This window comes from Akebia trifoliata, unplaced genomic scaffold (assembly GCF_017979445.1).
Source record: "Akebia trifoliata isolate Shusen 1 unplaced genomic scaffold, ASM1797944v1 Contig00874, whole genome shotgun sequence".
Taxonomy (NCBI): Eukaryota; Viridiplantae; Streptophyta; class Magnoliopsida; order Ranunculales; family Lardizabalaceae; genus Akebia; species Akebia trifoliata.
This window is the reverse complement of record NW_028237291.1, coordinates 4,104-25,106: the sequence shown is the minus strand read 5'-3', so window position 1 is coordinate 25,106 and position 21,003 is coordinate 4,104. Positions and strand designations below refer to the sequence as shown.

The following is a 21,003-nucleotide window of genomic DNA, read 5'->3' as shown; positions in this document are numbered from 1 at the left end:
TGATTGAGGACTTATGCTGTACTTGTTCTCGTTGATTTGTTTTTTTTTTTTTTGAGAGGGTTCCTTTCAACCCCAGCTTATCAATCAAAAAAAATAATAATAACAAAAAAATACTTGATCAGGATTCATGATGGAGGAGTGGGAAAAAACTTCAAATTTTTTAAGGATCCCACTCCATTGGATTACACGTGGCATTTCTATTCCAAGTTTTGGTAGAAGTGTAGGGGTGTGAAATAAGTTCAAAACACAATGTGTCTTGTAACGAGGAGGATTCCTTCAAAGTTTTGAAGCAGCCTGCCTGCCCGCTTCAAAGTCGGACTCTGATGAGTGCTGGCTTTTTCCATCAGCTGCCAACCTGATGCAATTTGCCTTTAATAGTTGGCGTCCGGACGATCAATGTTGTCATGAATATACGACAATAATTAAAATGAAATAAAAATTAATGATGTTGGAAAAACTTATAATTTAAAAAAAAGAAATCACCATGACACCCAATTTTCTAATTTATCATTATTTATTTCTCCTTTTGAGTAATTAATACATATTCTTTCCCTCTTACCATTGGAATGATAGAGGAAGTTACAATTGAATTACAATGTATATCTTTTATTCTAAAATTATACAAGAAATGTGGAAGTATAATTTTCTATGACAAACAACTTGATGGTTTAACCACACCATAAGCAGATCCATCTGCACTTGTGCATGAGGATTTCGCTGGTTGATTTCCATAAGTAAGGTTGAGGTCCTCCATTACGATCCCACTGCATGGATTCTTTGTGCTACAATCAAATTTTATTGCCACTTGTGTTGCTGATGTTCCTTTAATGTCTTTGTATGTTACTTCACTTATTTTAACCCCTGAAACCTATACAACACGAAAACAAATGTTGAATCAAATGTGTCATACAAACAAAGCTACACATTATGAAATTTACCCAACACAATTACCCTTTCAATATTGTATACCTGGTTAGGACAATTTTCATTGTGAGGGCAGTAATTTTGATCTATTATGATGGGGTTTTGGACATTTTGCATGGTAGCTTCTTGGAAAAGAACCCCTTTAACGAATCCACTGCTTGCTCTTGCCCAAGTCTTGATTCTCAATCCGTTTTGGGTATTGGTAAAGGTAACGGTTTTAGCGGTCACATTTTGCACTCCTGCTTCCTTAGCTTCTTTCCCTAGACTCCCAATGCTGCAAACAAAGGCCACACATTAATATTGAGGAAATTACTTAAACAACTATGCATTTTGCTAGAATTACTAAATCAGACATATTTTACTAAAATTTATGAAAATGATTATATACCTGATTTCATAATAATTTAGTCGGTAAACCTCGCCACCCCCCCCCCCCCCCCCCCCCCTCCTCTTTTTTTTTTTTTTTATAGTTTTTATGAGATTAAAAAAAAAAAAAATTAAGGTAAACATACCAAAACATGCACCAAAAATCAAATAATTTTCAAAACAGAGCACTTGTGAACTTATTTCCAAAAATGATAACTTACCATTTTTGGAATTTTTTTTTTTTTTTTTGAACAGTAAATTGATAATTTTATATACCGAAAATACCATTTTTTTTAAAGTTCAGTGTCAATGCAATACTTTTAACACTATACAAAATAAATTTGATCTCATGTCAAAGGGATGCTATTGACATTAAAAACAAATTCTGATCTCAAGTCAAAAGGATTCCCTGTTGACGTTTAGTATTTTTCAGAAAATAGTAAATTACCTGATGCCATATTTGGAAAATAGTAAAAAATAGTATTTTTTGTTTAAAAAATCCGAAGATGGTAAATTACCATTTTTGGAAATAAGTTTAAAAGTACTCCATTTAGGGAATTATAGGAAATTGGTGCTCCATTTTGATAAATTTCTCTAAAATTAAAATAGAAATGATCCTGTGTAACCTGATGCCATGTCCCGGTCCACAAGAAATTTGCTCCATCCACAAATTTGTGGTGCCGGGACCGATAGATATGCAATCGTCACCAGTCTTGATGACAGTCCTCGTGATCGTGACACTTGTGGATGATTGTACGTGAATGCCGTCTGTGTTAGGGCTGTTGCCTGAAGCCGTTATCATCACCCCTTGTACGTTAACGTTCTCACAATGATCGATGACGATGTGAAATATCTGACTGTTCATGGAAGTTAATCCTTTGATTGCTATGTCTTTAGAGTTGGTAAATCGAAGCGACTGCATGTACACATGATCAAATATGTCAATAAAATCCGAGTTTTTCATGCAAAGGATTATAAATTGATATAGGATTCACATACCGTGGCTCCTCGTGGACAATTTTTCCCAGAAGCCTTGCAATCCCACAAAGACTTGCCTTTTCCGTCCAATGTACCACCTACGATGGACACCCCGTTGACCCTATCAAAAAGAATCCAATTTTCGTTGTTGCTGAGTGCATGATAATCTGATGGAGCCACGAGGGTACCATCGATTTTAATGGTGATATGGGTGTTCTTACATTGGCCTTGAAATATGGTATTTTGAGCTAGCAAATATGTTCCACGTGGGATGGAGATGGTAGCAGATGTGGGAGAGGCACATGCAGCTGCCCATGCATGAAGGAAGGCATTGGTGGCGTCTTTAGAGCCATCTGGTTTTGCACCTAACTCAATCACATTGTACACAACATCACTAGCTGACGATGATGATGTAAAGAAGAAGAAGAAGATGATGATGAAGAAGAAGAAGAAGAAGAGTGAGATCTTCATTTTGAGAGAGAGATGATGATGATTATGGGATAAGAGAAGAGGTAGAGGGTTAGGGTTATTTATAGAGAGGATTTTGAGTTGGAAGGGTGAAAGCGTGAAGTAAACAAGCATGTTCCATACCTGCAGCCGAAAATTCTGAAGTTTGAAACTTTGAAATTTTGAAGGAGGGATATTAGGGCCAAACCCATAGTGAGTCGATTGAGTATGCTACTGGCGAGTCATTTTATCACGACTCTTCCCAGAATATTTGTTTCAGTATAAGTTGATGAAAAAAAACAGTTGGTTCATCTATTTAACCGAGTGATTGTTTACTCACAGACCAACACCGTTTTGGCGTATGGGGTTGATGACTTGAGTAATAAATAAAATGAAAATTTCTCTCTATTTTTAGAAAAATTTGTCATATTTTTTAATGTGAGCAAACAATCACTCTACTAAACCGACCTGATCATACTTCTGGTTCAGCCCCATTGTTAAAACACGGGTGGTGTTAACTTGCCTAACTTACGTGTTTACGTGTTACAAAGGCTCAAACTCTTAAAATGTTGGGCGCACATGACGTGCTACAAAGGCTCAAACTCTTTATTTTATATCTCAAGAACGTGTGGCTCATGCTACATTTGTTTTAAATCACGGAAACTAATAATAGTCGTGATAATCCAACATAGGCACCTGTGACATACTCAATCACACCCTTACTTACTCGACAGGCTCAAAAGCCGTAGATCTGCTCTTCTTAGGATACAAAACTGCATCTTTTTATGGGGAATCATTGTTTTGTAGCTGTTCTACGGTTCTCGAGACTGTCACATCAAGGATGAATGCTGATTGAGTATGCCACATGGGTAAGTCACATTATCACGATTCAACTAATAATAAGTCAACTCGAATGAATCAAATAAAAATACATTAAGGTGACAAATACTTTCAAAATTATAGAAATATTTATTTCTTTTCCAAAAAATATGTATATATTTCATATAACTTTCTTTCTTGGGCATAAAATGGTTTGAATTTTAATCGAAATTTGAGTGATCTGAATTCCAAATTTAAAGGATTTCAGTATTTGCAATAGATCCAAATAAAAAATTGGGTCGAATATGATTTGATATTCATGATCCGAATCAGATCTGTCGGATAAGGATCCATCCATATATTCGTCAAGATCCAAATTATATTATTAGATTTTCAAAATATAATTTTCTAATGCTTTAATATAAACTCTTATAAAATAAAATGATTGTAATGGTTTGATAGAACCTCAAAACAGATTTACTTTTTTTTAATCTAGGTTTTTCCATAAAATCTTGAAGGTTGTGGTGTTGGATTGCCAATGTTGTAATCTATGTGGACCCAACTACCCTTTATAAGATTTGAAATCTTATTAAGTTAGTATCGAAAGTATTTTTCAAAATCATTTAGTTTGACTAATTTGTCAAAATTCATTTTCCCGAGACCACCCTTTTTCTTGTCTGAGCAAACCTATATCCAATTTACTAAATGTCGTTTTCTACCCCCATCTCTATCATGCCATAAGAAGTTACAAAACAACTTATCTAGCCTTAGTTCTACACTAAGGAATAATAAAAGTACAGAAAGAAAATATACTGGAATACTAGATAAGACATTTTTAATCAATGTTAACTTACCCCCTTGAAAGGTAATTTACTAGCTTTCTTTCGATTCTTTCAACTATGGGATCCCAAATCGCCACCCTCCTTAAAGAAACCGTGGGATGTCCCATTCACCAACACCGATAAAAATGGAGAAGACACACGCATTATAATCCAAGAAATCCACCTTCTACCAAAGCCCATCGTCAAATTAGTTATAAGACATGTCATCTTTATTCTATCATCTTCTTTTATTATTTTTTATAAGTTTCATTTATTTTTCATAAAACCTTTCCCAAATTTTCTATGAAGAAATGTGTGTATCGAAAGGGACGCATGGAAATAACAATTGTGGTCCAACAATCATGACACACGGCAAGTCCACGTTGAAATTTTTTTTGCTCACAGAAATTTGGGATTCTCCAATCACATGTACCCACGTGGCATTCCTTATTTGCAAAAGTACCTTTATTAGTTACAAAACTACCCGTGTATGCTTGACATGGTAAACACCGAGAAGTCTGTGAGCACTGTGTGTAAAAAAATGACTGGTCCACATTTGGTGTGATTGTTTTGTACATCATTTACATAGAAGAAAAGAAATATAATAGACTGACCATACTGTTATAAATTCTAACTTTAATTTTTTTTTTTTTTTTTCTTTTTGTTATAACCAGGTATCCTGTAGACAGCAGATCGGGCTCGTATCTGGGCTCTTTCCAGTCCATGGACCATGGTCTTGTCCAAAAGACTAGTCCCGGGGAGCATGCAACACCCACACATTAAATTCTAACTTTTGTTCCTGCTTTTACATTGCTTTGCAAATCAAAAGAAAAGAAAAGGAAAAAAGTAGAAACTATATTTTCCTAATGTTCATACAAATAATTTGTTAGTTAACGTGTGATCAGGCCTGCGATTTTTTGTATTAAACTCAGCTCAGGAATGAGTCTGACTAGCCTTACTAAGTTAGCAAGGATTTCACCCTCTCCTTGGGCTCAACTCTTGGCATCCAAAAACATGATCCAATGCTTCAAGGTTGTAGAGGATAAAATTTTAAAGAAAGAAAAATATATATATTTTTTCATTCTTGAATTACAATTTTAAGTTTGGGAGTCATGGGTTGAAATTCGTTTGAGATCCAAGTGATCCGAAATCTGAATTTAGCGGATTATGGTCCTTGGAGTAGATCCCAAAAAAAAAAAAATTGAGCCAAATATGGTTTGATGTTCATGATCTGAGTCAGATCTGTTGGATAAGGATCTATCCATATATCCACCTAGATCCGAATTATATATGACTTGGAAAATTATATTGTTAGATTTTTCAAAATATTTTTCCTACTTTTTTAATATAATATAACTTTTTTTTAAATAAAATAATTATAATGGTAAAATAGAATAGTATAACTATTAATAAAAAAATGTAGAATAAAAAAATGTCCTTATCTGACTTGAATCAATCAATTCGATCGGGTCGGATCGAGATTAAGTGAAATAAAAAAAATTCGGTATCTAGTAGGATCCAAGTCTGATACGGATTCAAATCCTGGTAAAGAAATTCATATATGAATATGGATATACTCAGATTCGGCCCAAATCCAACCCATTTTATGTCCTAGTACATGAGATTATTAGATAATTAATGAGTTATACTAGCATGACTAACAAAGTAAGATTTTAAATGGTACTAAGGGTTGTGCACTCACATTTTGGTGTCCAAAAAATGTGATCTGATGCCATAGAGATGCGAAAGACAAAAAATTTAGAACTTTGAAAAAACAAAAGCTTTTTTTTTCTCACCTTTTAATTTTAAAGATAAATTTGGGAGTAAGGTCATCATCCATTTTCGACACCAAGCTCAAAAAAGCTTTTTTTCTTTTTCTTTTTCTTTTTTTTTTTTTTTTATCTAAGTTTTTTCATAAAATCTAGGTTGTAGTGTTGGATTGCCAACTTGATTAATAAGATTTGAAATCCAAATAAGTTAATACGGAAAGTATTTATCATAATTAATTAGTTCAATCAAGTTTTCAGGATTGAGTCACCCCAAAATCCATGCAAATCAAAACAACTCGTCCAAACTTTGAGTTGACTTAGACAAGTTTTAAAAACATGTGATCCAAAATGGAGGACCTTTTTTTTCTTACGATATTAGTCTTTTAGAGTATAGAAGTTAACCACGTTATTACTCAAGAGAGTGCTACACGATAGGATCTCCTAGATGTTGCTGCCATTTGAGAGTCGTCTTTGATATCTCTGTGTTAAGAATGTTTATTTAGGAATCTATATAATAAGGAAACTTTCTCTCTTTGACATTGTATTCATGGAAAGTGTATACTATGTAAATCTCCCATAAGAGAGAAGATCTTCATAGGACTTCTTTATACTATAGGTTACCTATGAGGAGATTGTTCTCTGTGATTTCAATTGTGAATTATTTGGAGTTTTGGACTATTATTATAGGCGGTAGCGGTGGGGCTGTCAATGGATCGGATCAGATCAAATCCGAATTTCTTACAAAAAAAATGATTCCAAAACATTTCAAAACGTCAAAAAACGACATTCCAACTCCATTGGATTACACGTGGCATTTCTATTCCAAATTTTGGCAGAAATGTAGGGGGTGTGAAATAAGTACAAAACACAACGTGTCTTGTAACGAGGAGGGTTCCCTCAGAATTTTGAAGCCTCTTGCTACCCGCTTCAACGTTGGACTCTGATGAGTGCTTATTTTTTCCATCAGCTGCCAACCCGATGCAATTTGCCTTTAATAGTTGGCGTACGGACAATCAATGTAGTCATGAATGTACGATAATAATTAAAATTAAATAAAATTTAATGATGTTGGAATATCCTATGAAGAGGATATTCTATGGAATCAACACACTTTTGCATGAGTTGAGATGTTGGTTTAGGATTTTAGAGAAATTTCATGGATGGAATACCCTTCGATTAACCTTAATGCATGCATGTTTGGCTAGAAACTTAGTGTTTTAATCCCATCAAAAGAGTTACACATTTCTTCATCATAGCCAAACATGTGTGAGGTGTGTGTATAGTGTACATTATGATGCATGACATGAGAATAGGTTAAAAAGGGCTTCAACCTCCATCATTTCGACCAAACCGTCTCAAGTATTCCATGTCCAAAGTTGAGGTTCAATCTACTCGGGATGAAGGAGGGTTCTCCATCATATCCTAAAGGTTTCTAAAAGAAAAATAGAGGGATATAAGAAGAAGAAGATGTAAGTAAAAACAAAAACAAATAAGCAACCATTATCCCACCTTGTCCCCTTGGAAGTCTTGAATGAACTTGAGCTTGAGAAATGAACTTGAGAGTTGAAGGTTGAGAGATGAGTAGAGATTTTGGTAGAGTTTTAGGTTGAGAGATGGGGGCTTGAGAGCATGAGTTGTTTATAGAAAATGAGGGTATTTATAGAATTTTTAGAGAACTTTTGGGGATAAAGTGGTCCAACCCTAAAAATAAAGAGAATGGACACAAAATTTAGATTATTTCTTTTTAGATTTTTCATTTGTATGAGGGCAAAAACGACGTTTGTGAAGAAACCCTAAAAGCATTCTTTGATCCTTGGTTTTTTGATAAATAGAAGTGAAAGAACAAAGGTACTTTTGGGAAGGTGAATAAAGGAATGACATGTGTAAAGGTGGAATGGTAGGTAAAAAGTAGATCTTGGTTTATTTGTAAATAACACATAAAGCAAGGGTGGAAATATATTTTTGAAATGGACCAATAGGAGAACAAAAGTATTTTTGGGAGGGTGAGTAGGAGAATGACATGTGTAAAGGTAAAATGGTAGGTGAAAAGTAGACCTTGGTTCATTTGTAAATAACATATAAAGCAAGGGTGAAAGTATAATTTTGAAATTGACTAATGGGATAACTCCATGTATGTACTTGAAAATTCTCACCTTTTGAGGGTATGATTGGAAGTTCTCTCAACTTTATAAATTATTACCAAAGATAAAATAACCTTTTTGGTTTGACAAAACTTTTTGAGAAGGGTATTCTTAAGTTTTCACAAAAAGAAAATTGACCCTCCAATTAGATGATGCATTGGGTATTGGGGGCTTATGAGGTATCAACATGTGTCATCTTGTGAAGGGGTGAGAGAATGGACTTGGAGTGGGCTTGGTGTTGGGTTTAGAGAACGGACTTCATTTTGGGCTTAGGTTGGATTAGAAAATGGATTTAGGTTATGGGTTTAGAATGGCATTTGATTTTGAAATTAGGTTGGGCTAGGTAATAGATTTTGGTTATTGATTTTAGAATGTCATTGGGTTTAGGACTTAGAGAATGGACTTGAATTTAGGTTAAAAGATGGACTTTGTTTTGGGCTTAGATTTGGTTACGGAGTGGACTATGATGAGGGTATGGGTGATAGATCGGTAAAGAGAGAATGGATACGAATTTGAAGTGGGTTAAGGACAAGGTTGAGCATGCAAACTATATAACATGATGCATATATGCATGTATGCATGAGAATGATGCCACGTGGCAATGTGAACTCATGATAGGTTTGAGTCCTTAGTTGGAATTAATTCGAGAAAATTTGAGTTTTCCTAACGGGTTGGTGCAAATTGGGGTGTCTATAACTAACATTCAAATAAATTGGGACCCAACAAACATAAACCAACTCAAACAAATATTGAGGTGACTCAGTTGCTAGATGACTTAACTTGGATGCTTGAACGACTGAACTGGGAAATTTCTAGAAAAGAAAAGAGGGAGACTAAAACCCTTGGTCGTTCTACCCAAAACCTGATCTCTTCAAATTCTTGAGCAAAATCTTTGATTTCACTACTCAAGAATATCATCATCAGAAATTGAGGTTCTTCTTAATGGGTGGGTTTTCAAAACCCCCAATCCATGTTGGTATTAATTTAACATAAGGGATTTTTTTTTTTTTTTTTAAACCCTCTCAAAACCCATTATCCAATCAAATTTTCCACACAATCTTTGGATGTTGGAACCAGTAATAGACTACTTGAAGCTTAAAACCAGCGTGTTCCGTTGAACCCTTGTTGAAAGGTTTATTTGATGCAGTAAATCTTTTTAATATAAGCTTGGGTAAAAGTCTTGATGATGTCGGGCTAAGAAATCTAACAGTATGTCTCACAGGTGTGACAAACTCAGCTTTGAAGTCGATTTAGTTGAGTCCCCAAATATTGAAATATTTAATGAGCTTGTCTTTAGCTAAATAAAGTCAAACACTCCAACTACTCTTTCCAATTGCTTTGAATGTAGTACAGTTGTAAAGCTATTTATTACTTTTTCTAGGGTAAATGTATCAAAGGTTGATCGGATCCCATACATCTCAAGTTCACTACATTGATCGTATGCTACGTTTTAACATTACTTAGTTTCTTTTAAGTTAATTCACGTGGTCAATCCGTCTAAATTAAAGCATTCATCTGCTTCCAATTAAGATGAAGGATATACAACATCTTCAGCTATGCTTCTGATAATGCATCTTTGAGAGGGCATTTGTAGATATCAAAATTTTGAAAAGGCCCTTACAAATTTTGTACATCAAAGAAAGGCCCTTAAAAAGTTAGAAATGAATTCATGTGTCCAAATTGAGCCCCATTGATTGGGATAGAATTGCTAAAGATTGGATTTGGGTTTTTATAAATACAGCTCATAGTCCAATATATCTAAATGACCCACATTGGATGTTGGGCCCTACACTCAATTAAATGAGTTTAAGTCCACCAATAATCCATAGAAACTTTAAAATTAGATTTGAACAAGTTTAGCCTTTAAACAAACTAATCAATTCTCTTTAAGTTGAGATATAATTAGAAAATTAAATTATCTTTAAGTCTGTAAATATGAAAACCTCCCTCATTTGGAGGAGGAATAATCACTTTCTCTTACAAAACAAAAGTTCTTCCTCTAAAAAATAAGAAGCTCTCAAGCCCTTCTCGAGAAACAAAGCAAAGTTCTTCAAGAGATAATCGAACTCTGATTCAAAAGAAGATCAAACTCAAAAGCTCTTCTTCAGAAGTCAAGAAATTCTTCTTAGTTGATAAAACGCGAAGCCCGAAAAGAATAAAATCTACATAAATTTCTACAAAAGATCAAACTCAATAGCCATTCTTTAGAAGCCAAGAAACCCTTCTTAGTCGATAAAGTGCGAAGGCCGAAGAGAAGAAAATTTACACAAACATATACAGAAGATTGAGCTCCAAAGTCATTCTTCAAAAGTTAAGAAAATCTTCTTAGCCGATAAAACACGAAGCCTAGAGAGAAAAAAATCTACAATAGCCTCTAAGAAAATTAAGCACAAATAAAATCACCATCAAAGCAATATTTTCAGTCGATCACATGCAAAGTCTGAAGAGAAGAAAGCTACAAACGTCATCTTTATTTTTGTACTTGACTATTAATCAAAGGATAACATTGAAATATGTATCTCCTTTTCATCAAAATCAATATAAAATTATTTGTAATCTTATTTCACGAATCTCAAAGTAGATTTGTAAAATTTGTTGTCGACACTTCCCATGAACGTTTGAATTGTTTAAAGTATAGTTTTAAAGCACGAAAACAATTTAATTAGTTCCTTCTAGTTTTCCAAACCGAGTCACCTCCAATTCAAGTAAGTCAAGTGAACTCATCCAAGTTTAGATTCGACTCTGACAAGTTTTAAAAATATGGTCTAAAATAGGGGACTTTTTTACTTTGAAGATATTAGTGTTCTTAAGGAGGACATTTTTATGTTGTAGGTTACACATAATTTGCTTGTGATTTCTTATTTTTGTTTCTTCATGTAAGCATTTGTTAAGAATTCTCTTTGGCGTCTTATACTGGACAAACATACAAAAGACCTCAAACCCAAGTAGCTAGACATTATTGACTTCATGGTTTTCAAATTTGGTTTTCTGTCTCGTGTTGTTCATGAACAATACCAAGATGATTCCACGAGACATATCTGTTATTTCGTATGAGATGGGAGTTTCTTCCTAGATTCTTGAATGAGAGAGCAAAGAAGAACATGATAAAAAGGAGAAGAGTAGGAAAATGAGACATCTCCCAATTTTCATTGTCTCTCGTTTATGAATGATATCGAGATGAGTCAAAACATATGTTGAATCAATATTTTCTTTAAAACGTAATTTGTCCCATTCTGATATAAGCTATGAATACATATGAGTTCTACCAAACATGTTCCTAGGATACAATGAATTCCAATCTTCTTCTTTTTTCAAGTAAGATAAAGTATTTCATTAAACAAAAAGATATAGAGGCAAAGTAATCCCTTAACAATGAAGCCCAATCTATTTGTTACCTCTTATTGTTTATGCCAACAAGATAAACCCAAATATTAAGATAGTATGACTAGTCAAGAAAAGAAAAATAGTTTGAAAATAAAAGGGAAATCTTATTTTCAAGGTATCTTAAATGAGTTATGAAATCCAATTTTATAGAGCCAATGTGTCTACCCCAAGAGACACCATCATTGTTGCTTCAACAATCATCAGATCTAATATTACATAGGATAGGTGTTTCTCTATTAATAAATTACTTTTACATTTGAAATAGGAAAATAGGATAGAGATAAAAGAAGTTGATGATTATCTTTAATGATTTATAAAAATATAGATATTAAATCAATTATAGAAGGAAATAATTGCAAGTCCTAGTGAAAAGTGGTGTTATTTTCTTTTATATCTTTATTAAAAATATATTATTGGCAGGTTAAAAATAAATACAAACAAAGTGTTAATCAACAAATGTTGAATGGGATCCACAACATTTTAAATGATTAAATACATATAATCCCTTAGTTCTTTTAATCATATATGCATGTACCAGGGGTGATATATGTGTTTAACATTTTTAAAAGATGTGAGTTCTACTCCTAGATTTGTTAAGAAAGAAAAACACTTTCATTAGAAAATTAATAAGGAAACCTTCCCCATTAATTTATGGTATCCAAAAACATATGATCGGCCAGGAGCAGAGCCAGGATTTTCTTTTAATGGGGACAAACTTATAGTTAATTGGAGGGGAAGGGGGCAAAAATTGGAGGGAGGTGAGGGAGTGGGGGCAACAAGGTCAAACGATAGTTCAAAATGCAGGGTTATCTTGAATTTAAGCATAAATTCAAGGGTATCTAAAATGCCCAAAAAAGTTGAGTGGGGGCAATTTCCCCCAATATCGCCTTACTAGCTCCACCCCTATAATCGGCCCACAGGGTTGTGGATGACAAAATTCTAAGAACTTTGAAAAACAAACTTTAAAAAAATTAATTTTCACCGTTAAGTTTCAATTTTAAATTTGGGAGTTCGGTAACCTTCCATTTTCAATTACTTGGATCAAGTTCAAAAAGATTGTGGGCCCAATGACACTTAGTAAGATTTCAAATCTTGCAAATTAAGTCATGTTAGTCTGTCTTTAAGAAAGAAATTAACGAACTTGATAAAGAGAGTTTTTGTAATAGAATGCAACAATTGGTTTGCTCGGCAAGTCTCTCACAAACCAATGGCTTAGGTACCATATGAGCAGGCAAGATCAATAGAGATTGGTATGACTTTTCCTTTTCTTTTTTTTTTTTTTTTAAGATAAAAGGAATATAACGAAGAATAGTTTGAATGTAACACTCATAAAGGATTTCAATTTTTTTTTTTTTTCTTTCTTTTCCATTAGATAGTGCCAAAAAGATCCATGAGAGTAACTAAAGATTCATTGTGAACCTTAGTAAGAATTATTCTTTATACGAGCAAGCTCCGCACCAACTCGTTAGGGAAATATTCTAGTATTCTCCAAAGCAAAGCGGGGTTCCTTTGGAGAGGAATTTGTTGTAATTGAGGATGTTTCTTGCATTACTCAAGAGTTAACGAGAATCTTGATTATAGACTTATGCTGTAATTATTCTCGTTGATTTGTTTCTGGGAGGGTTCCTTTCAACCCCAGCTTATCAATCTAAAAAAAAAAAAATACTTGATCATGATTCATGATAGAGGAGTGGGAAAAAAACTTCAAATTTTTTAAGGATCTCTCTCCATTGGATTACACGTGGCATTTCTATTCTAAGTTTTGGAAATGTAGGGGTGTGAAATAAGTTCAAACACAACGCATCTTGTAACGAGGAGGTGGGTTCCTTCAAAATTTTGAAGCCGCCTGCCCACTTCAAAGTCGGACACTAATGAGTGTTGATTTTTTCCATCAACTGCCAACCCGATGCAATTTGCCTTTAATAGTTGGTGTACAGACGATCAATGTAGTCATGAATGTACGACAATAATTAAAATGAAATAAAAATTAATGATGTTGGAAGAACTTATTCTTTTAAAAAACAAATCACCATGACACCCAATTTTCTAATTTATCATTATTTATTTCTCCTTTTGAGTAATTAATGTATATTATTTCCCTCTTACCATTGGAATGATAGAGGAAGTTACAATTGAATTACAATGTATATCTTTTATTCTAAAATGATATAAGAAATTTGGAAATATAATTTTCTATAACAAACAACTTGATGGTCTAACCACACCATAAGTAGATCCATCTGCACTTGTGCATGAGGATTTCGCTAGTTGATTTCCATAAGTAAGGTTGAGGTCCTCCAATACGATCCCACTACATGGATTCTTTGTGCTACAATCAAATTTTACTGCCACTTGTGTTGCAGATGTTCCTTTAATGTCTTTGTATGTTACTTCACTTATTTTAACCCCTGAAACCTATATAACAAGAAAACAAATGTTGAATCAAATGTGTGTCATGCAAAAAAAACCTATACATTATGAAATTTACACAACTACCATTTCAATATTTTATACCTGGTTAGGACAATTTTCATTATGAGGGCAGTAATTTTGATCTATTATGATGGGGTTTTGAACATTGTTCATGGTAGCTTCTTGGAAAAGGACTCCTTTAACGAATCCATTGCTTGTTCTTGCCCAAGTCTTGATTCTCAATCCGTTTTGGGTATTGGTAAAAGCAACGGTTTTAACGGTCACATTTTGCACTCCTGCTTCCATAGGTTCCTTCCCTAGACTACCAATGCTGCAAACAAAGGCCACAAATTAATATTGTGAAAATTACTTAAATAACTTTGCATTTTTGCTAGAATTGCTAAATCAAACATATTTTACCAAAATTTATGAAAATTATTCTATACTTGATTTCATAATAATTTATTTGGTAACCCCCCCCCCCCCCTCTCCTCTTTTTTTTCAAATAGTTTTCATGAGATAAATAAAATTAAGGTAAATGTACCAAAACATGCCCCGAAAATCAAATAATTTTCAAAATGGAGCGCTTTTGAACTTACTTCCAAAAATGATAATTTACCATTTTCGGAGTTTTTTTACCAAAACAATAATATATATATAAATTGAACAGTAAATTGATAATTTTATATATCAAAAATACCCTTTTTAAAAAAAGTTTAGTATCAATGCGATACTTTTTACACTATACAAAATAAATTTTGATCTCATGTCAAAAGGATTCTATTGACATTAAATACTTTTTTTAAAAGTTCTATGTCATCGGGATCATTTTAACACTGCATAAAAATAAATTATGATCTCAAGCCAAAAGGATTGTCTGTTGACATTGAATATTTTTTAGAAAAAATGTTCTCTGTTAATGGGATCCTTTTGACACTATACCAAAAAATAATAATAATAATTTAATCTCATGTTAAATGTAATTTTTTGAAAAAAAAATACTCAATGCCAACTGGATCCTTTTGACATGAATTCAGATTTAGTTTTTGTGCATGTCAAAAGGATCATAATGACAAAGACGTTGAAAATATATATATAATAATATATATATATATATATATATATACTCAATGACAGGATATTTTTGACATGAAATCATAATTTATTTTTGTATGGTGTCAAAGGATCTAATTAGCATTGATTTTTTTTTTTTAAGAGTATTTTCGGTATATTAAATTACCAATTTACTGTTTTGGTTAAAAAAAATCCGAAAATGGTAAATTACCTTTTTTGCAAATAAGTTTAAAAGTGCTCTATTTTAGGAATTATTCGAAATTGGTGTTCCATTTTGGTAAATTTCTCTAAAATTTAAATAGAAATGATCTTGTGTAACCTGATGCCATGTCCCGGTCCACAGGAAATTTGCTCCATCCACAAATTTGTGGTGCCAGGACCAATAGATATGCAATCGTCACCAGTCTTGATGACAGTCCTCGTGATCGTGACACTTGTGGATGATTGTACGTGTATGCCATCTGTGTTAGGGCTGTTGCCTGATGCCATTATCGTCACCCCTTGTACGTTAACATTCTCACAATCATTGATGACGATGTGAAATATCTGACTGTTCATCGAAGTTAATCCTTTGATTGCTATGTCTTTAGAGTTGCTAAATTGAAGCGACTGCATGTACACATGATCAAATATGTCAATAAAATCCAGAGTTTTTCATGCAAAGGATTATAAATTGATATAGGATTCACATACCGTGGCTCCTTGTGGACAATTTTTCCCAGAAGCCTTACAAGCCCACAAAGCCGTGCCTTTTCCGTCCAGTGTACCACCTACGATGGACACCCCGTTGACCCTATCAAAAAGAATCCAATTTTCGGTGTTGCTGAGTGCATGATAATCTGATGGAGCCACGAGGGTACCATCGATTTGAATGGTGATATGGGTGTTCTTACATTGGCCTTGAAATATGGTTTTTTGGGCTAGCAAATATGTTCCACGTGGGATGGAGATGGTAGCAGAGGTGGGAGAGGCACATGCAGATGCCCATGCATGAAGGAAGACATTGGTGGAGTCTGTAGAGCCATCTGGTTTTGCACCTAACTCAATCACATTGTACACAACATCACTAGCTGACGATGATGATGTAAAGAAGAAGATGATGATGAAGAAGGAGAAGAGTGAGATCTTCATTTTGAGAGAGAGAGAGAGAGAGAGAGAGAGAGAGAAATGATGATGATGATTATGGGATGGGATAAGAGAAGAGGTAGAGGGTTAGGGTTATTTATAGAGAGGATTTTGAGTTGGAAGGGTGAAGGCGTGAAGCAAACAAGCATGTTCCATACCTGCAGCCGAAAATTTTGAAGTTTGAAACTTTGAAATTTTGAAGGAGCGATATTAGGGCCAAACCCACTGTGAGTCAATTGAGTATGCTGCCTGGCGAGTCATGTTATCACGACTCTTCCGAGAATATTTGTTCTAGTAGATTTACTCTTCAGGCAATTTCACCGGCTTGAATGTTTTATATTTAAATTTCTTAAAATAAATAAATTCGAAGTATCCATATAATTTTTCCCTAAGTTGATAAAAAAAAAAAATCCAATGATTCAAGTAATAAATAAGAAGAAAATTTATCTTTCCTGCCCACACATTTAATGCCCAGAAATTTTAATTTTTAAATTTCAAATCTTAAAAAATATTATGGGATTCACATGTATCATCCAACATCACAATCTTCTAGATTTCATAAAAAAAGCTTCATGGTAAAAAAAAATAATAAATTTCAAACTTGATCAATGGTGCTAAAAATAGACAGCAACCAAACAGCAAAATTTAAATTTAAAATACAATGGTGAAAAAAAAAAAGTTTTGTTTTTTGTTTTGAAATTCATAGAGTTTCATCCTCTATGTAACTCTTTTGTATTAGATCATATTTTTGAATATGACAAGATGATCTCATTAGGAAATTTCGATTTTTACCATGCAGGATAAAAAAAAAATTCTCTTATTATTACTTATGTCTTCAGTGCCACATGTCAAAATGGTGTTGGTCTGTGAGAAAACAAGCACTCTACCAAACCTACCTCATCAGACTTCTGGTTCAGTCCCGTTTTTAAAACGTGGGTGGTGTTATATATCCTTGACTTAAAAACCTATCGCTCCCCCAATGATTAACTTGCCAAACTTACGTGCAACAAAGGCGGAAACTCTTTATTTTATTTTATTTTCTTACGTCAAAATTTTGGCGCACATGAGGTTGGCACCATTTCATGTACACTATATCTCAAGAACGTGCGGCTCATGGTACGTTTGTTTTAAAACACGTAAACAGATAATAGTCGAGATAATCTAATTTTGGCACGTGGCTTACTCAATCACCCCCTAATGTGACAGCCTCGAAAACCATAGATCTACTATTCTTAGGATACAAATTAAACTGTATATCTACGATTCCCAAGCCTGTCACGTCAAGGGTGTTGATTGAGTATGCCATATGGGTAAGTCAGTTTATCACGAATCAACTAATAATAAATCAACTCGAATGAACCAAATAAGATATATATATATATATATACTTGGGCATAAAATGATTCGGATTTTATTTAAAATTAAAATGATCTAAATTCAAATTTAAACAACTTTATTATTTGCAATAGAGCCAAATAAAAAATTAGGTCGACTATGATTTGATGTTCATGATTTGAGGTAGATCTGTTGGATAAGGATCCATCCATATATTCACCAAGATCCAAATTATATTTTTAGATTTTTCAAAATATAATTTTCTACTGCTTTAATAAACATAAACTCTTATAAAATAAAATGATTATAATGGTTTGATAGAATAGTAGAACAATTAACAAATAAGTATAGAAGAAAAAATGTTGAATGATTCAAATCAAGCAATTTGGTCGGATCTAGATTAAATGCAATTAAAATGATTCGGATATGTTTATGCAGTAGGATTCAAATCAGATCCACATTCGAATCCAGATGATGAAACTTTAGATCTAAACATGGATATACTCATATTCAAACCTGAATGCTACCCATTTTAATCTCTATTAACTAAGATTATTAAATAATTAATAAATTTTCTTTTTTCATTGATGAATTTTAAATTTAAATTTTTGAGTAAGGTAGCGCACCATTTTCAACACCGTGGATGAAGCTTAAAACAGATTTATGTTTTTTTAATTTAAGTTTTTCCATAAAATCTAGAATGTTATGGTGTTGGATTGCCAATGTTGTAATCTATGTGGACCCAACAACTCTTAATAAGATTTGAAATCTCACTAAGTTAGTACCAAAAGTGTTTCTCAAAATCATTTAGTTTGAATAATTTGTCCAAATTTTGAGTCAACTCAGACAAGTTTTAAAAATATATGGTCCAAAGTAGTAGACTTCTTTATGATATATATAATTTGTCCAATAAGCGCCGCCATATGGGTTGAAAATCACATAAAGATTCATTTTATTTAATATCCTTTCCTCTTTATTCTATCAGTTTTTTTATTATTTTTTAAATGAACTTTAAAAAAAATAAAAAATTACTTTTTATAAGTTTCATTTATTTTTCACAAAACCTTTCCCATTGAAATTTTTTTGCTCACAGAAATCTGAGATCCTCCAATCAGATGTACCCACGTGGCATCTTAATTTACAAAAGTACCTTTATTAATTACAAAACTACCCATATTTACTTTACGTGGCAAGCATTGAGGAGTCTGTGAGCATTGTGTGAAAAAAAGGACGCGTCCTTGGTGTGATTATTTTGTACATCATTTACATAGAATAAAATAAATATAATAGACTGACTGTACTGTAATAAATTCTAACTTTGTATCTGGGCTTTGCCCAATCCATAGACCATGATCTTATCCAAGGACTAGTCCAGGGGAGTCTGCAACGCCCTCACATCAACTTCTAACTTTTGTTTCTGCTTTTACATCTCTTTGCAAATCCAAAGAAAAGAAAAGGAAAAAAAAAAGTAGAAATTTTATTTTCTTTCTTAATGTTCATACTAATAATTTCTAAGTTAACATGTGATTAGGCTTGCGATTTTTTTTTTTTCTCTAAGTAAGCAAACAATGTCTTATATTCAGCTCAAAGATCAGTCTAACTAGCCTTACTAACTTAGTAAGAATTTCACCCTCACTAAGAGTCCTTGGGCTCAACTTTTGGCATCCAAAGACATGATCGAATACTTCAAGGTTGTAGAGGATAAAATTTTATGAAGTTTTAAAGAAAGAACATAAAAAATTTCATCCTTGAGTTACAATTTTAAGTTTGGGAGTTATGGGTCGAAATTTGTTTGAGATCCAAGTGATCCGAAATCTGAATTTAGCGGATTTGGGTCCTAGGAGTAGATCCCATTAAAAAAAAAAAATGAGCCGAACATGGTTTGATGTTCATGATCTGAGTCGGATCTGTTAGATAAGAATCTATCCATATATCCACCTAGATCTGAATTATATATGACTTTGAAAATTGCATTGTTAGATTTGTCAAAATATTTTTTCTACTTTTTTAATATAATATAAATTCTTTTAAAATAAAATAATTATAATGGTAAAATAGAATAGTATAGCAATTAACAAATAAGTGTAGAATAAAAAATGTCCTTATCCGACAGGAATCAATCAATTCGATTGGGTCGGATCCAGATTTAATGAAATAAAAATGATTCAGTTATTATTTATATAGTAGGATCCGAGTCTGATACGATTCAAATCTTGATAAAGAAATTCATATATGAATATGGATATACTCATGTTCGGCCCAAATCCATCCCATTTTAAATCCTATTAAATGAGATTATTAGATAATTAATGAGTTAGGCTAGCTTGACTAACAAAGTAAGATTTTAAATCTTACGAAGGGTCGTGCGCTCACATTGTGGCATCCAAAAATGTGATCTAATGCCATAGAGATGTGAAAGACAAAATTTTAAGAATTTTGACAAAACAAAAGCTTTTTTTCACCTTTAAATTTTTAACTTAAATTTGGGAGGTTGACCATCATCCATTTTTGACACTTTGGAAGAAGTTCAAATTTTATGAAATTCGACGGCCTTGAGCCATCAAATATAGGTTTTTTTCACTTTGTGTCTTCTAAAATTTTCTCAAATACATTATTTCTTTGTAAAAACAGAAAAATATATATCCATAGATCCATCGTTTCAGGATACACAGACAAATATTTATGATTTTATACGGTTCTGTGATGGGAGTATACTAAAAAAGAGAGTCATTATGAAGGCATGGAGACATAGAATACAAATTTCTCACTCTACCTGGATTGCCTTCTAAATCATTGGGAGAGGAACCACTCCAATGGAACGGTTATGCAGAATTAACCACACATTACCGATCTGTTAATGTGAAACATTATATGATCCAAATTCCAAATTGTTCTACTGATCTACATGGATATCTAACGCAATAAAAGAACTAATCCCATGTCCATGATAATAAATCTATAAAAAACTGATATTACCTTTTGAATTTTAATTAAAAAAAATGCTCAATTTGACTTTTGTTGTATTTAATTACCAGAAAAAAAAATCTTATAGTAGTCAAAACATTTCCAACATTTGGTGGCCACTTGGGGCCAAATTTGATATCCCAAATTAGTGTGGTGTTAGAGTCAGATTTGAATAATGTATCTCTATATGTCTTGGGGCCAAAATGATTTTCCCACCTCTTAATTAATGATATTCTCTTAAAATCATCTCGACTTTTTTTTCACTAAATAGTGAGTAGGGGTCCGATTGGTAAATTGGGGATTTGCTATGAAGTGAGTGTCACCACTTAATTTAGGTCTAGGAATCATAAATAATTCTAAAATGGATAGGGTCGATCCACGAGCAAGAGAAATGGGTAAAGAGTCATATTACGGGTTTCAAAGGTGTTAGGCACTGAACCAACC

The 21,003-nt window shown here is 33.0% G+C and overlaps 2 protein-coding genes across 2 annotated transcripts; both read right to left on the bottom strand.

Annotated features, from left to right (window-relative positions):
- Positions 1-497: 497 nt before the first annotated feature.
- Positions 498-2,782, bottom strand: LOC147380929 (polygalacturonase-like). Its single transcript, XM_086431042.1, has 4 exons — positions 2,290-2,782; positions 1,917-2,206; positions 970-1,198; positions 498-868 (listed from the first exon to the last, which is right to left on the bottom strand). The coding sequence occupies exons 1-4, from the start codon at positions 2,737-2,739 to the stop codon at positions 647-649; spliced, it is 1,191 nt and encodes a 396-aa protein (XP_086287168.1). The 5' UTR covers positions 2,740-2,782; the 3' UTR covers positions 498-646.
- Positions 2,783-13,689: 10,907 nt separating this feature from the next.
- Positions 13,690-16,313, bottom strand: LOC147380928 (polygalacturonase-like). The gene is made up of 4 exons (XM_086431043.1): positions 15,829-16,313; positions 15,455-15,744; positions 14,164-14,392; positions 13,690-14,064 (listed from the first exon to the last, which is right to left on the bottom strand). The coding sequence occupies exons 1-4, from the start codon at positions 16,264-16,266 to the stop codon at positions 13,843-13,845; spliced, it is 1,179 nt and encodes a 392-aa protein (XP_086287169.1). The 5' UTR covers positions 16,267-16,313; the 3' UTR covers positions 13,690-13,842.
- Positions 16,314-21,003: the final 4,690 nt, after the last annotated feature.

Bases quoted from the DNA above. Each gene is read 5' to 3' on its own strand.
- LOC147380929 (XM_086431042.1), bottom strand. From the start codon at position 2,739: ATGAAGATCTCACTCTTCTTCTTCTTCTTCTTCATCATCATCTTCTTC. The intron at 1,199-1,916 runs GTTACACAGGAT...CTTTGTTTGCAG, and splicing joins GGACCGGGACATGGCATCAG to CATTGGGAGTCTAGGGAAAG. The intron at 869-969 runs GTATACAATATT...CGTGTTGTATAG, and splicing joins ATGAAAATTGTCCTAACCAG to GTTTCAGGGGTTAAAATAAG.
- LOC147380928 (XM_086431043.1), bottom strand. From the start codon at position 16,266: ATGAAGATCTCACTCTTCTCCTTCTTCATCATCATCTTCTTCTTTACA. The intron at 15,745-15,828 runs GTATGTGAATCC...GTGTACATGCAG, and splicing joins ATTGTCCACAAGGAGCCACG to TCGCTTCAATTTAGCAACTC. The intron at 14,065-14,163 runs GTATAAAATATT...CTTGTTATATAG, and splicing joins ATGAAAATTGTCCTAACCAG to GTTTCAGGGGTTAAAATAAG.